Below are 17,843 nucleotides of genomic sequence, written 5' to 3' on the forward strand. Positions count from 1 at the left end.
ATGACTAGAGAAATGTAAATCAAAATTACAGTCAAATATCACCTCACACCAGCTAGAATGGCCATCATCAAAAAATCCACAAACAGTAAATGCTGGAGAGGGTGTGAAGAGAAGGAAGCCCTCCTGCACTGTTGGTGAGAATGAAATTGGTGCAGCCACTATGGAGAACAGTATGGAAGTTCCTTTAAAAACTAAAAATAGAGCTACTGTATAATCCTGAAATCCCACTCCTGGGCATATACTTGGATAAAAACATGATCTGAAAAGATACATGCACCCCAGTGTTCATAGCAGTACTGTTCACAATAGCCAAGACATGGAAGAAACCTAAATCTCCATTGACAGAGAAATGGATAAAGAAGCTGTGGTACATACAAAAGAGAAAGAAGTAATGCCATTTGCAGCAGCATGGATGGACCTAGAGATTGTCATACTGAATGAAGTAAGGCAGAGAAAGTGAAATATCGTTATGATATCACTTATACGCAAAATCTAAGAAATAGTGATACAAATGAACTTATTTACAAAACAAAAACCAACTCACAGACTTAGAGAATGAACTTATGGTTACTGGGGAGGGGTGTGGGTAAAGGATAGGTAGGGAGTTTGGGACTAACATGTACACACTGCTATATTTGAAATGGACAACCAACAAGGACTTACTATATAGCACAGGAAACTGCTCAATATTATGTAACAACCTAATGGGAAAAGAATTTTTAAAAGAATAACTACATGTATAACTGAATCACTTTGCTGTACACATGAAACTAACACAACATTGTTAATCAACTATATTCCAATATAAAATAAAGGCTTAAAAAAGAATACAGCAATACTAAACCTTATCCTAAAAGAAATATTGAAAGGTCTTCTCTGAGTAGAAAAATAGCAAGAATCTATAGGAAAGGGAAATTTACAACAGGAAAGGTAAATATATGAAAGGATTGACGACCACTTAGATAAGCCAATACATGCATTAAAAAAAACAATTAAAATTGTGAAAGCAATTAAAATTATAAGGACAGAAAAAGGATAAACATGAAGATATAAAATAGGATATCAAAATCACAAACTATGGGAGAGTAAGAAAATGTAGATTTTTTTAGAATGTGAAAAGTTATGACCAACCTAGATAGGATATTGAAAAGCAGAGACATTATTTTGCCAACAAAGGTCTGTCTAGTCAAGGCTATGGTTTTTCCTGTGGTCATGTATGGATGTGAGAGTTGGACTGTGAAGAAAGCTGAGCGCTGAAGAATTGATGCCTTTGAACTGTGGTGTTGCAGAAGACTCTTGAGAGTCCCTTGGACTGCAAGGAGATCCAACCAGTCCATTCTAAAGGAGATCAGCCCTGGGATTTCTTTGGAAGGAATGATGCTGAAGCTGAAACTCCAGTACTTTGGCCACTTCATGCGAAGAGTTGACTCATTGGAAAAGACTCTGATGCTGGGAGGGATTGGGGGCAGGAGGAGAAGGGGACGACAGAGGATGAGATGGCTGGATGGCATCACTGACTCGATGGACATGAGTCTGAGTGAACTCTGGGAGTTGGTGATGGACAGGGAGGCCTGGCGTGCTGCGATTCATGGGGTCGCAAAGAGTTAGACACGACTGAGCGACTGAACTGAACTGAACTGAGCTCACATGACTATCAGTCTAAAACAAATAGCTAGAATTACAGTTTAACACACTTGAAAACCAGGGTAACCACAAATCAGAAGCATACAGTGGTCTCACAAAAACTAAAAACAAAGGAACTCAAGCACAATGCTAAAGAAAACCATCAAACTACAAAAGGAAAAACAAAAAAGGGAAGACATACAAAATCAACTGGAAAACAAGGTTTAAAATGGCAATAAATACATACTATCAATAATTACTTTAAATGTCAATAGACTAAACGCTCCGATAAAAAGACACAGAATGACATAATGGATAATAAAACAAGAACCTACAATATGCTGCCTACAAGAGACCCACTTTAGGGTGAAAGAAATACATAGATTGAAAGTGAGGGGATGGCAAAAGATACTTCATGCAAATGGAAATGTCAAAAAAGTAAGGGTAGTGATATTCATATCAGACAAAACAGACTTTAAAACAAAGGCCATGAATAAAGACAAAAAAGGACACTATATTAATGATACAGGGATCAACAGAAGAAAATATTGTCCTCATTAACATATATCCACACAATACTAAAGCTCCTAAATACATAAAATAAATACTAACAAACATAAAAGGAGCAACTGATGGGGTTACATTAATAGATTTTTATCAATGGACAGACCTTCCAGACAGAACATAGGTAAGGAAATAGACACATCTAAATGACACTTTAGAATAGTTAGATGGATTGATATCTACAGGACACTACATCCAAGGAAACCAGAATACACACTCTTTTCAAGCACACATGGAACATTCTCTAGGACAGACCACACACTAGGATATAAAATAAAGTCTGAACAAATATAAAAGGATAGAAATTATCTCAAGCATCTTCTCTTACCAGAATGGCATGAAACTAGAAATCTGTCACAGAAAGAAAAATGAGGAGGAAATGATCACATGGATACTAAACAACATGCTACTAAAAACCAACTGGCCAACAATGAAATTAAAGAGGAAATTTAAAAATACCTCAAGATGAAGGACAATAAAAACACAACCATCCAAAATCTTTGGGATCCAGAAAAAGCAGTCCTGACCTGAAAGAAGTTCATAGCAATACAGGCCTTCCTCAAGAAATAAGAAAAATCTCCAATAAACAACCTGACCTTCCACCTAAAAGAATTACAAAAAGAACATTTAAAAGTCAGCAGAAGGAAGGAAATAATAAAGATCAGAGAGGAAATAAAATATAGATTAAAAATAAAAAATCAATAAAACCAAGAGCTGTTTTTTTTTTGAAAGAGTAAGCAAAATCAATGAATGGCTAACCAGGCTCACCTGAGAGAGAGAACCCAATTACACAAAATAAGAAATGAAAGAAAAATAATTACCAATATTGCAGACATATTAAAAAATAAGAAAAATACTATGAACAGTAATATGCCAACAAAATGGACAACCTAGAAGAAACTGACAAATTTCTAGAAACATACAGCCTGCCAAAACTAAATCAACAAGCAACAGATAATTTAAATACACTGATTGCTGCTGCTGCTGCTGCTAAGTCGCTTCAGTCGTGTCCGACTCTGTGCGACCCCATAGACGGCAGCCCACAAGGCTCCCCCATCCCTGGGATTCTCCAGGCAGGAACACTGGAGTGGGTTGCCATTACCTTCTCCAATGCATGAAAGTGAAAAGTGAAAGTGAAGTCGCTCAGTTGTGTCCAACTCGTAGCGACCCCATGGACTGCAGCCTACCAGGCTCCTCCATCCATGGAATTTTCCAGGCAAGAGTACTGGAGTGGGGTGCCATTGCCTTCTCCAAAATACACTGATTACTAGAAGTGAAATAGACTCATACCTATCCTTTTCAAACTCTTCCAAAAGACTAAAGAGAGGGGAACCCTCCCCAAATCATTTTATGAAGCCAACATCATCCTGATATCAAAATCAAAGGCACTACAAAAAAAGACAATTACAGCTCAATATCTCTGATACATGTATCAACAGATGCAAAAATCCCCACCAAAATGTTAGCAAATCAATCCAACAACATATAAAAAGGATCATACATCATGATCAACTTGGATTCATTCCAAGGATGGTTCAACATACACACATCAATCAAAGTGATACACCATATGCCATAAAAAAAAGACAAAAACAACATGAGCATCTCAATAAAGTTAGAAAAAGCATTTGATAAAATTTAATATCCATTCATGATAAAAACTCAGATGAAAGTGAGTATAACAACGTAATGCTGAATAACATCCATTTACAACAAATCCAGAGCTAGTACAATACTCAGTGGCAAAAGGCTGAAAGCCTTCCCACTGAATTCTGAAACACCAACGTGGAAGCCAGCTCTCATCACTTCTATTCACCATAGTATTGGAAGTCCTAGCCACAGCAATTAGATGAGAAAATGAAATAAAAGGTATCCAAACTGAAAGGGACTGTGTCATTGTACACAGATGAGATGATACTCTATATAGAAAACCCTAAAGACTCCATATAAAAACTATTAGAATAAATGAATTCAGCAAGGTAGCAGGGTACAAGATCAATATACAGAAATCTGTTGCATTTCTTTACACTAGCAATGAAATATAAGAGAAAGTAAAACATTTATTGTGTATTTAAAATTGTGTAAAAAAAATTAAATACCTAGGGAAAAAACCTAACCACTGAGGTAAAAGACTGATATGTAAGAACTATAAAACACTGATACAGGAAACTGAAGGTGATACCAAGACATGGAAAGGTCTCCCATGCACTTGTTCTGGAAGAATTAATATTGTTAAAAACAGTCATACTACCCAAAGCTATCTACAGATTTTATGTGATCTTTATCAAATTATCCATGACATTTTTCACAGGCTAGAACATATAATCCTAAAATTTATATGGAACTACAAAAGACCAAGAATTGCCTTAAGAACAAAGCTGGAGGCATAACCCTCCCAGACTTCAGACAATATTACAAAGCTACAGCAATCAAAACAGCTTGGTACTGTCACAAAAACAGATCAAAAGAACAGAAGAGAAAAAACAGATAGATCAAAAGAACGGAATAGACAGCCCAGGAATAAACCCACATGCCTACAGTCATTAACCTTCAACAAAGGAGGTAAGAATATACACTAGAGAAAAGACAGTCTTGTCAGCAAGTGGAGCTGGAAAAGCTGGACAGCCTCATGTAAATCAATGAAGTTAGAACACTCTTTCACACCATACACAACAATAAATATAAAATGGCTTAAATACTTAAACAATAACACCATAAAACTCCTAGAAAAGAACACAGGCAAAACATTCTCAGACATAAATGGCAGTGTTTTCGAAGATCAGTCTCCCAAGGTAAAAGAAATAAAAACAAACATAAATAAATAGGACCTAGTGAAGTGTGTAGATTTTCTCATAGCAAAGACATAAACAAAAAGACAGCCATAAACAAATAAACCATAAACAAAAGACAACCTACAGACTGGGAAAAATATTTGCAAATAATGAGAGCAACAAGGGCGTAGTTCCCAAAATATACAGACATCTCATACAACTTAATGTAAAAAAACGCAATAAATAGACGTGTTTCCAAAGAAGACATACAGATGGCCAACAGGCACGTGAAAAGATGGTCAATATGGCTAATTATTAGAGAAATGCAAATCAAAACTACAACAAGGTATCACCTCACACCAGTCAGAATAGCCATCATGAAAAAGTCTACAAATAATAAATGCTGGAGAAGGTGTGGAGAAGGAGTACCCTTCTATCCGTTGGTGTGGATATAAAGTGGTGCAGCCACTATGGAGAACAGTATGAAGGTTCCTTAAAAAACTAAAAATAGAGTTACCATATGACCCAGAAATCCCACTCCTGGACATATACCTGGAGAAAACTATAATTCAAAAAGATACTTGCACTGCTATGTTCATAGCAGCACTGTTCACAGTAGCCAAGACATGGAAACAGCATAAGAGTTCATCAATAGATGAATGGATAAAGGAGATGTGGAATATAGACAATGGAATATTACCCAGTAATGAAAAAAGAATGAAATATTGCACCAACATGGATGGACCTAGAGATTATCATACTAAGTCAGAGAAAGAGAGATATATGTTATCATTTACATGTGGAATCTAAAAAAAAAAAAAATCCACTTATTTACCAAACAGAAATAGACTCATAAACATAGAAAACAAACTTGTGGTTATCAAAGGGGGATGGATAAATTAAGAGTATGGGATTAACAGATATCCAGCACTATATATAAAATAGACTAACATCAAGGATTTACCTGTATAGCACAGGGAACTATATTCAGTATCTTATAACAGAAAGGAATCTGAAGCTGTATGCCTGAAACTAGCACAGTATTGTAAATCTACTATATATAATAAATACTTTTTATAAAAGTCTTCCTGATGAGCAATGGCTTTGGAGGCAGTTTAGCAAAGAGCACCTACATGGGGTTGAGGACTTTTCTCTGGTTGTGAATGGGAGTCAACATTTGTCTCAAGAACCCCAAGCAAAGGAAGATGAGTAATTCTGCCACATTTTCCTGGCAGACAAAGTTGGCAGTTGAGGCAGGGAGGCCCACAGACAAGCCAATCAGACATGGACAGAAATCAGAAGGCTCGAGAGTGCTCAGGTACTGGTTTAGAGTGCAGCACACTGAATACAGCAAAGAAGAAAGAGGTCAGCATTAGGGAGGCCAGTGTCAACGGGCAACAAGACCCAGAGAAGGGCCTAACAGAAGGGTACAGTGAGGCCACTGACTCAGTACCCAGCCTATGGGAAAGATAGGGCTTTAGAGTACATTCTACAGTTACAAAAGCAGACCTTCATGAAAGCATCAATTTGTTCTTCCTTTCAGTCACTCCACAAACATTTACTGAAAATCCACTGTATCACAGGCACAGCAGGGCACAGTGATGGAAAGCTGTCTATAATCTCTGTTGTCCAGGAGCAGACTTCTATACAGAGGCAGACATACAGAGAGATCCTGACTTTTATCACTACAATGACAGAGATGAAATGGGCCCTGGGCACTACAGGGCCTTTAGAGAACAGACACCTGACGCCACCTGAGAGGGTCAGTGTAGTTGGCTGTTTCCTAATATGGGTAAAGGGCTTCCCTGGTGGCTCGGTGGTAAAGAGTCTGCCTGCCAGTGCAAGAGATGCAGGTTCTATCCCTGGGTCAGGAAGATCCCCTGGAGAAGGAAATGGCACCTCACTCCAGTATTCTTGCCTGGGAAATCCCATGGACAGAGGAGCTTGGCGGGCTACAGTCCATGGGGTAGCAAAGAGTCAGACACGACTGAGCAACTAAACAACAATACAGAGGAAAGAATACTGTCTTATGAGTAGTCAAATATTCTATATTATCAGTGTCCAAAGAATTAGAATGTGATCAAATGTAATTATAACAAATACTCTCAAATCCCAGCAGTCTTGCTCTGATGGGCGAGGTGTGTTTAGATCTTCTAGAGCTTACAGGTCAAGGAGTGGTCACAAGCAGGGCCCTGGGGCCAAGTGTGTACCAGTGACAGCTTGGCAATGACTAACCCTAACCCTCCCTGATCCATGTAGGTGTCTGCACAAGAGGGACACTATCAGTGCCTGCTTTGTGCAATAGTCAAGATAATGTACCTACAAGCTTTTGCAAAGCATCTCTGATGCATGCCCATTGCCCAACAAGCACTGGGCATTACAATTGTTATTGTAGATGTGCTGAGTAATGGCAGTTTTAAACAACAGAAGGCAATTTAGGACACCTGCTGCACAAATTTGTACCCTGGTCATATTGGGTGGGGGTCACGAGACTTTAGGCCCTGGGTGTGAGTGTGGGCTGGGTTTTGGCAGGTAGTGCAGCCTTTGTTGTGGCCAGTTTGTTGGGCAGGGTATGTTGGGTAGGCTCACTGAGATACCCAGAAAGCTAAACTGTGCTCCTGGTGTCCCTGTGATTCTTATTATACAGTTAGGATCATTTCACCCCATACATGGAAATTTCTTGTTTTTTTTTCCTAAAGTAGCTTTATTCCTAAATCAGACAGTTGTCATCACCGGGATCCCTTTGCTTCCTCTAGGAACCCAGAATTTGAAAACCACCTGGGTGTTGTGGGTGACAGGGCTTAGATGGGTGTAATGGTGTGCCAGCCACAGTCTCTTTAAAAAAAAAATGTAAGTAAGTAAGCATTAGTTGCTCAGTCCTGCCTGACTCTTTGTGACCCCATGGACTGCAGCCCACCAAGCTCCTCTGTCCATGGGATTTTCCAGGCAAGGATACTGGAGTGGGTTGCTATTTCCTTCTCCAGGGGATCTTCCCAACCCAGGGATTGAACCCGGGTCTCCTGCACTGCAGACAGATTCTTTACCAACTGAGCTACAAGGGGAGCCCAAAAAATGTAATAAAGAAATAAATGAATGAGGCCCTAATGTGTAGGACTCACCAATTTCTGTGATATAAATATTCCCACCATAGCCTATTTCAAGTTACTGACAATTTAAAAGCTGGCTTGCAAAATTCCTGAACACCTAACTATCTGTGCCCCTGAGCCAATGTGAGCTGGCTCCATCACCCACTGGATATCTGTGAGCATCTATCCTTACCACACCCTGGGAGGCTCTGACATGTCTGTGCCTATGGTCCACTCCAAGACTCAGGTCAGCAGATCTTGCACCACTATTCTAGATTTTTTTTTCTTGCTCATGTTGTTTTGAAACAAGTTGTACTGAGAAATATCAAACGCAGAGTGATCCGTCTTGAGACGGACCCGCTGAAATGTAGGCATCCAATTTCATATTACTATGAAGTAAAAGTTTAGTTCAGAACCATTCCGAAAATCTTATTTGATATACAAATGAGCTAGATTAGCAAAAACTTACTTTTTCCCAGCCTTTTGCTCATCCTCCCAAGGGGGAAAGAGAAATTGAAAATGCCAAGTGTGTTTCTATATTATTGATTTTTCTGCCCCCAGAACACCGGAGCCGGAGCGATCGTCGGGAGCAGAGAGCTGCTGCACCCATCTCAGTAGCAGCTCCTCCACTGCCCGCCTACCCCCCTGCTCACAGCCAGAGGAGGCGCGAAGCCAAGGACCGGCACTTCTTAACGGTAAGCTTGGTGGCCAAGTGGCCACCCTGTGCCTACTTAGTGGGAAGTCTGAGTGGGTCTTGGGAGTCAGTGTCCCTTCTCCTACCAAAGGAGACTGGGCTGCCTGAAAGAGCTAGTTATGGGCATTTGATAACTGAATTTTTCCCCTTTTGTTTTTGAAAGGAATGCCTCTTTCTTTGGAATAAAGTGGGGATACAGATTTTTTTTTTTTCAGTTAATTGGCTGCACAATGCTGTAAAGCAGTAACAGTTAAGGACTCTAAAGTAAGAGAAATTAGGAGTATGGGATTAAGACATATACAGTGGTATATTAAAAAAAAGATAAACAGGACTTATTGCATAGTTTTGTTGTATACCTGAAACTAACATGATATTGCAAAGTATACTTTAATAAAAATAAAATCAGAGGGGAAAGTCCTTCAAATCCTAATTCTTCTGCAATTCTAAATCTGAAAGATTTAGGGCTGGTTATTTACCTTCTTTGTCCTAAGCTCCCTCATCTGTAATATGGGGAGATTAATAGTAGCTAGCTTATCGAGTTTGAGGGTTAAATGAGATAAGGCATACAAAGATCTTAGCACAATGCCAAGCATAGAGCAAGACCTCAGTGAATGTTAATTGCTGCAACCACTACTATTGTTCCTAGCCAGGCGATAGCGTGTCTGTCTTGGTAGGGTGAACTGAGAAAGAACTTGCGTGATGTGAAAAATGAGTGTTTAAAGATGAATCACGTCATAATTTCATGCTTCCCCCATTCTACAAAGAAGGGTGTTCTGAGTAACCAGCTACTAGAGTGATGTCACCACCACTGGTGATGTCAGCCTTGCCTGGGTGGGTGTGGCTGTAACTCGGCTCAAGCCCCCAAGTATGGATCAGACATGATGAAGCTGAGACCAGCTCAGAATACCTGAAACACCATTACCCCAGGTGTGTCTTCTGAGGCCTAAGCAGGGACAGGTGAGCATTTTCTGCCATCACTGAGGTGAGGGACTACTATTTCTGTGACCAAATCAGCCCACATAGCCTGCCTGAGTGGGTGGACTCCTGCACCCTTGTCATGCCAGTGTCATGCCTAAGTCTAAAGAAGTTATAATAGTGTAGGGAGAGGTTGAGGTTTTTATTTGAAATTAAGGTTGTATGTATCATTATAAACCCTGTACCCTTCTGGGTTTTATAACATGCAAATTAGAATCAAAATATTTGGGTCACATGATGCCAGACACCCAGATGAGAACACATGTCATCTGAATGACTCTCATGATATATCCAGATAAAACAATGAGTGATATTTAACAGTAGACAGACATTTTTCCTACCTGTGGCTAGATAGTAGGCTTCACGTCCTTCAGGCTCATCAAATGTCTGCTAAGTGCCACACTGCTGCAATGCAGCTCAGGGACCAGAAAGGAAGGTAAGAGCCTCTGAGGGCTTTCCAGGTCTTTATATAGAACAGTTACACATGCTAGTGATTTGTCATAAAAGCCCCTACTTGACAAAAGTTCCTATTAAGCTCAAATCTGCTTGCTGAAGCATTTGCTTTTAATGAGGCATTTTCTGCATAAAAATGCTAAAAATATTTTTCCCATTCATTATAACATGTTTTGTGGCTCATTAAGTTGGTTTTTTTGGTGGGGGGAGGTGGGAGAGAAGATGTTAAGCATTTACAGAAATGACATAAAAATATTACCCTTTGTCTTCATCTGCATAATTTTTAATAATGTCTAAATTCCAAAGTAAGAGTATAGGAAAAAACTTAGACTAATGAATAGCAATGAGGGTACTTCATTTTCCCAATAGACATTAATAAGAGGTCATACTTATATAAAGCAGAAAATTTACCCATCTCAATGATACTATTTAGTATATCTAAGTAATTTGGGAAAACTTTAACTGTTTCATTTGTTTGATTGAGTTTGGATCACCATGGTCATTGGAAGATTTTCCATTCAAGTTGAATCCCTCAGACCTGGAGCTGACTCACAATAGAACACAGTTCTGTACATTATGCTTACAAAGGCCGTACACTGCTAAAAGAGAAAAGGCTGTTGGTGTAGGGATAGGAAATTTGTAGCCAAATTGCTAGACATACATTATCATAAATGGCAACTCTTCTTTCATTTACAAGACTTTAGTTAAATCATTTTTTCCTTTAAAAAAGCATTCATACTGAGATTCTGATATATAATCATCCACAGTTCTACAAACTATTATACTGTACCTTGGTCATTAAAGACATGGACTGTGAAGCCAACTGCCTGGAATTGAAGACCAGCTCTGCTATTTACGAGCTGTGTGACCCTGAACAAGATAATCATTTCAGTGTCTCAGGGAGAATAAGAGCTAGTACCTCATAAGTCTGAAATAAGGATTGAATGTATTAAAAATGTAAACAGTACCTGAAGCATAATAAGCACTTAATATGTATTAGACATCATCATTATTACAATTAGGCAGTCAAGTCCCTGAGGTTATTAGTGACACAGTGATAAGACATGGGTCTAACTAGGTTTAAATCCCAGCTCTGTAAGCCAAAAATTCAAGGGGTATCTCCTAACTGAAGTCCACGTGGAAATTCTCCTTCAGCAAGGATGGCAAAGGAGGTGATCTCAGGCCCAGACGGTTTCCCAGGGGAATTCAACTAAACCTTCAAAGTCCAGATAATACCAATGCTCTATAAGATGTTTCAGCACATTGAAAATGAAGAACTTCACCATTTCTTTTATGAACTTTTGCTGAAGGTTTGATACTTAAACCTGATACAGATGGGAGGGAAGGTGGGAAGGAGGGAGAGTAAAAGCCAGGAAGAACAGACCAATATCAATTCATGATTATTGATGCAAAACTACTAAATTAGGACTTCCCTAGTGATACAGTGGATAAGAATCTGCCTGACAATGCAGGGGACACAGGTTCGATCCCTAGTCTGGGTAGATTCCACATGCCATGAAGCAGCCAAGCCTATGTGCCACAATTAATAAGCTCACGTGCCACAGCTACTGAAGCCTGCGTGCCCTAGGGCCCATGCTCTGCAACAGGAGAAGCCACCCCAGTAAGAAGCCTGTGCACCTCAAGAAAGAGTAGCCCCTGCTTGCCACAACTAAAGAAAGCCCACACGCAGCAATGAAGACCCAGTGCAAAGCTAAAATAAATAAAATACATTTAAAAAGTAAATTAACTTTGAGCAAACAGAATACACTATCATATTAAGAAATTAATATACCATGACTAAATGGGATTTATTCCAGGAATGGAAGGTTGGTTCAGTATTAGGAAATCTATTAGTATCATATACTGTGTTAATAGATCTGAGGAGGAAAAATCCATATGATTACTTCCATAGATGATGGAAAGGCCTTTAATAAAATACAAGACCTATTCTTTATGAAGACTTGAGAAAATAGGAAGTGAGTGGTACTTCATTAACAGGATACAATATCTCTGCCTTAGTCCTAAAGCCAATATCTTACTTAATAGGGAAACATCAGAGGCATTTCTACTAAAATCAGGAACAAAGGAAGGATACTCACTATCTGGTACTAACTGGCATTATATTACAGGGATTAATCCATGCAGTTAGACAAAATAGATCAATTACAGGTATAAGAATTGGTAAAGAAGTAAACCTAGGTCTAGTTGCAGGTGATGTGATGCTGCACCAGGAAGATTGGAGAGAATCAATGATAAAACTAATTTAAACAATAAAAGAATTCAGTACAGTAGCAGGACATAAACACAAAAATCAATACCCTTCATTTATACAAATGAGAGACAATTAGATGACCTAGTGCTATAGAAAATTCCATTTACAGCAATAACAAAGATTCCTTAGAAATTAATTTTTCACAAATGTGCAAAACCTATATTGGAAAAGCTTGAAAGCATTCCTAAAAGACACAAAATTAGCCTTTCTCAAATGGAAGGACATCCCTTGTTCTTGTACAGAATGATTCAGCACTATAAACAAGTCAGTTCTAAGTTAACTTAGAAATTGAACACAATCCCCCCCAAAATTACTCATAAGCTTTTATAAAAAGGGAGTTAGATCCACTGATACTGAAGTCCTCCTGGAGAAGCAAACATACAAGAACAGCTAGAGAAAATTGTGACCAAGATGGCAGAGCAGAAAAACCCTGAGCTCACCTCCTCTCACAGCACACCAAAACCACAGCCATCTGCAGAACAACCATCTATGAAAATGACCAAAACCTACCAGAAAAGATCTTTAACAACTAGAGACATAAAAAAAATAAATAAATAAACAAAAAAATAAACAAGGAACCACAACAAGATGGGTAGGAGTGGATTTGTGATATAATTAAGTCCCCAAGGTGAGTGACCCACAAACTGGAGAATACTTACATTGCAGAGGTTTTCCCACAGGGGAGATCTGAGTCCCACATCAGGCTCCCTAACCCAGAGGTCCTGCAATGCTCTGGGAAGACAAGCCCCCAGAGCATTTGGCTTTGAAGGCCAGCAGGGTTTAACCACTCTTAAAGGACGCACACACAAAAACCTCATGCACACCAAGATCCAGGGCAAAAGCAGTAATTTCATAGGAGCCAGGGCCAGAAGCATCTGCTGGTCTTGAAGAGCCTCCCCGAGAGGTGGGGGCAGCTGTGACTCATCCTGGGGACATAGACACTGGCAGCAGCCATATTTAGGAACTTATTCTACCCCATGGAAGTCAGTGCTGGCAGGTGCCATTAGCTCAGTAGCACCAAGCCGTGGCCTTACCCAGTGGCCTGTAGGCGCCTGTTTTGGGGCATCTCAGGTCAAACAACTAACTGGATGGGGACACAGCCCCACCCATCAGCACATAGGCTGCCTAAAGACTTCGTGAGCTCATGTGTGCTTAGTCACTCAGTCATGTCTGACTCTGAGACCCTATGGATTGTAACCTGCCAGGCTCCTCTGTCCATGGGGATTCTCCAGGCAAGAATGCTGGAGTGGGTTGCCATTCCCTTCTCCAGGGGATCTTCACGACCTAGGGATTGAATCCAGGTCTCCTACATTGCAAGTGGATTCTTTACTGTCTGAGCTCATATGAGCATGAGTTCATAGCCCCCTCTAGACACACCTCTAGGCATGGCCTTGCCCACCAGAGGGCCAAGACCCAGCTCCACCCACCAGTGGGCAGACACCAGATGCCAGAAAACTACAGTCCCACAGCTTGTAGACCCAGCCAGCCAAAAGTACATCAGACCCAATCCTTGGACATGCCCTGCCCACTAGCAGGACAATACAAGTTTTGGGACACCCCAAACCTCATACTCAACTGTGTTAGGAACTATGCCTCCACCACAACTATGCCTCCATCAGTGATCTGACACCAGCTCTGGATCCCTGGGCCCTGCAGCCAGGCTCCAGGACCAGGCTCCACCTGCCAGTAGTCTAGCACTAATCCCAAGAACTGCCTTCACCCACCACTAGAGAGGACAATAGCCCCTGAGTCTTCTGTGCCCTGACTCCACCCACCAGTGAGCTGGTACTAGCCCCAGGGCCCCCCAGAGTTCTGTAGTCAGACATTCATAAACAAGTCCCAGCAGCCAGTAGCATCCATACAAGGCAGGGCCTGACAACCAGTTGGACTAGGGGCCTACCAGACCACCCACATCGTCAGCCCACCACAAAAGAAGGACCCACACAGCCATCTTAGAGGGAATCCCTAGAGCATATAGCTTGGGTGACAAGAGGGGAATGTGCTTCAGGGACACATAGGACTTGTCCTACAGAGGGCCACTCCTCCAAGGTTGAGAAACATAACTAACCTACTACATATGTAAAAATACCAACAGCAACTTAGATAAAAATGAGGTAGCAGAGGAACATGTTCCAGATGAAGGAATAAGATAAAACCCCAGAAGGACTAAGTGAAGAGGAGACAGACGTTCTACCTTAGAAGGAGGTCAGAGTAATGATCGTAAAGATGATCAAAGAACTTGGGAGAAGAATGGATGCACAAAACAAGTTAGAAGTTTTTAACAAAGAGTTAGAAAATATAAAGACTGATGAAACAGAGATGAAGAACAGTAACTGAAATGAAAAAATATACTTTAGGAGGAATCAATAGTAGACTAAATGATATCAAGGACTGGATCGATGAGCTGGAAGACAGTGGTAGAAATCATTACCAGTGAACAGAAAAAAAAAAAAAGAATGAAAAGAGGACAGTTTAAGAGACCTCTGGGACAACACCAAGCATACTAAAAATCCCATTATACAGGTCCCAGAAGGAGAAGAAAGAGAGAAACAGGCTGAGAACATATCTGAAAATCTAATAGCTGAAAACTTGCCTAACCTGGGAAACAAAACAGTCACCTAAGTCTAGGAAGCACAGAGTCCCATAGAGAAGAACCCAAAAAGGAACACACCAAGACACACTATAATTAAAATGACAAAAATTAAGGATAAAGAGAGAATATGAGAAACATCAAGGGAAAAGCAACAAGTAACATTCAAGGAAACTCCCATAAGGCTATCAGCTGATTTTTCATTATAAAATCTGCAGGCCAGAACAGAATGGCACAGTATATTTAAAGTGATGAAACAGAAAAGCCTACAACCAAGACAACTCTACCCAGCAAGGCTCTCCTTCAGATTTCACAGAGAAATCAAACGCTTTACAGGCAAGCAAAAAGAGTTCAGCACCACCAAACCAGATTTACAACAAATGTTAAAGGAACTTCTCTAGGCAAAAAGAGAAAAGGCCCCAAGTAGAAACAAGAAAATTACAAAACGAGAAAGCTCACCAGTAAAGGCAAATATACAGTAAGGGTAGAAAATCATCCCCAAAAAACTAGTAGGGAGGTTAAAGACAAAAGTAGTAAAATCATCTATATCCACAATAAACTGTTAAGGAATACACAAAATAACTACATAAAAGTATGATATTAAAAATAGTAATTGTGGGAATTCCCTGGCAATCCAGTGGTTAGAACTCTACGCTTCCTATGCATGGGGCACAGGTTCAATCTCTGGTTGCAGAATTTAGATTCCATAAGCCTTGCAGCAAAAATAAAGCAATCATGAGGGGAGGAGAATACAAATGCAGGATTTTTGAAATTTATTCAGGGTGCCCAGTCTTGCCACTATTTTTCAACATAGTTTTGGAAGTGTTGGTCATGGCAATCAGAGAAGAAAAAGAAAAGGAATCCAGACTGGAAAAGAAGTAAAGCTGTCACTGTTTGCAGATAACATGATACTGAAAATCCTAAAAATGCCACCAGAAAACTACTAAAACTAATCAATGAATTTAGTAAACTCACAGGATACAGAATTAAAACACCAAAATCTCTTCTATTCCTATATACTAACAATGAAAAATCAGAAAGAGAAATTAAGGAAACAATCTCATTCACCATTGCAACAAAAAGAATAAAATACCTAGGAATAATCCTACCTAAGGACACAAAAGCCCTGTATCCAGAAAACTATAAGACACTGATGAAAGAAATCAAAGATGATACAAACAGATGGAGAGATATACCATGTTCTAGGATTGAAAGAATCCATATTGTGAAATGACTATACTACCCAAAGCAATCTACAAAGTCAATGCAATCCCTTTCAAATCACCAATGGCATTTTTCACAGAACTATAACAAAAAATTTTTACAATCTGTTTGGAAACACAAAAGATCCCAAAGAGCCAAAGGAATCTTGAGAAAGGAAAATGCAGCTGGAGGAATCAAGCTCCCTGACTTTAGATGGTACCACAAAGATAGAGTCATCAAGACAGTATGGTGCTGGCAAAAAACCAGAAATATACATCAATGAAACAGGACAGAAAGCTCAGAGATAAACTCATGCACCTATGGTCACCTTATCTTTGACAAAGGAGGCAAGAATACACAATGGAGAAAAGAAAGCCTCTTCTATAAGTAGTGCTGGGAAAACTAGACAGCTACATGTAAAAGAATGAAATTAGAACACTTCATAACACAATACACAAAAATAAACTCAAAATGGATTAAAGAACAAAATGTAAGGCCAGACACTATAAAACTCTAAAAGGAAAACATAGGCAAAACACTCTTTGACATAAATTGCAGCAAGATCCTTTTTGACCCACCTCCTAGAGTAATGAAAATAAAAACAAAAATAAAAATAAATAAATGGAACCTAATTAAACTTAAGAGCTTTTGCACAGCAAAGGAAACTCTACATAAGATGAAAAAACAACCCTCAGAATGGCAGAAAATATTTGCAAACAAAGCAACTGACAAAATATGTCTCCAAAATATTATCCAAAATATTATCTCCAAAATATATAAGCAGCTCATGCAGCTCAATATCAAAACAACAAACAACCCAATCAAAAAACAGGTGAAAGACTTAAATAGCCATTTCTCCAAAGAAGATGTACAGATGGCTAATAAACACATGAAAAGATGCTCAACATTACTCTTTGTTAGAGAAATGCAAATCAAAGCTACAATGAGGTATCACCTCACACTGGTCAGAATGGCCATCATCAAAAATTGTACAAACAATTAATGCTGGAGAGCATGTGGAGAAAAGGGAACCCACTTGCATTGTTGGTGGGAATATAAATTGATACAACCACTCTGGAGAGCAGTATGGAGGCGCCTTAAAAAACTAAAAACAAAACTACCGTATGACCCAGAATTCCCACTACTGGGCATATACCCTGAGAAAACCATAATTCGAAAAGACACATGTTCCCCAATGTTCACTGCAACACTATTTGCAATAGCCAGGACATAGAAGCAACCTAAGTGTTCACTGACAGATAAATGGATGGAGATACGGTCCATATATACAGTAGAGTATTACCCCTAAAAAGGAACAAACCTGGGCCATTTGTAGAGATGTGGATGAACCTAGAGTCTGTGATACCGAGTGAGTAAGTCAAAAAGAGTAAAACAAAAATTGTATGTTAATGCATATATATGGACTCTAGAAAAATGGTACTGATGAACCTATCCGCAGGACAGGAATACAGACAGAGAGAATGGATTTGTGGACATAAGATGAATTGAGAGGGCAGTATATACACCACCATGTGTAAAATAGATAAGTAGTGGGAAGCTGCTGTGTACCACAGGGAGCTCAGTTTGGTGCTCTGTGATGACCTAGAGGGTG

At 39.6% G+C, this 17,843-nt stretch overlaps 1 protein-coding gene across 37 annotated transcripts in view; it reads left to right on the forward strand.

Annotated features, from left to right (window-relative positions):
• NHS (NHS actin remodeling regulator) overlaps positions 1 to 17,843 on the forward strand; it is a 501,937-nt gene that overhangs the window by 444,487 nt on the left and 39,607 nt on the right. For all 37 annotated transcript variants that reach the window (XM_044937036.2, XM_044937040.2, XM_044937048.2 and 34 more), the window contains one exon: positions 8,606 to 8,739. In XM_044937036.2, the coding sequence (XP_044792971.2) occupies positions 8,606 to 8,739 (134 nt within the window). The remainder of the gene's footprint in view (positions 1 to 8,605; positions 8,740 to 17,843) is intronic.

This window comes from Bubalus bubalis, chromosome X, assembly GCF_019923935.1.
Source record: "Bubalus bubalis isolate 160015118507 breed Murrah chromosome X, NDDB_SH_1, whole genome shotgun sequence".
In the NCBI taxonomy this organism is placed as follows: domain Eukaryota; kingdom Metazoa; phylum Chordata; class Mammalia; order Artiodactyla; family Bovidae; genus Bubalus; species Bubalus bubalis.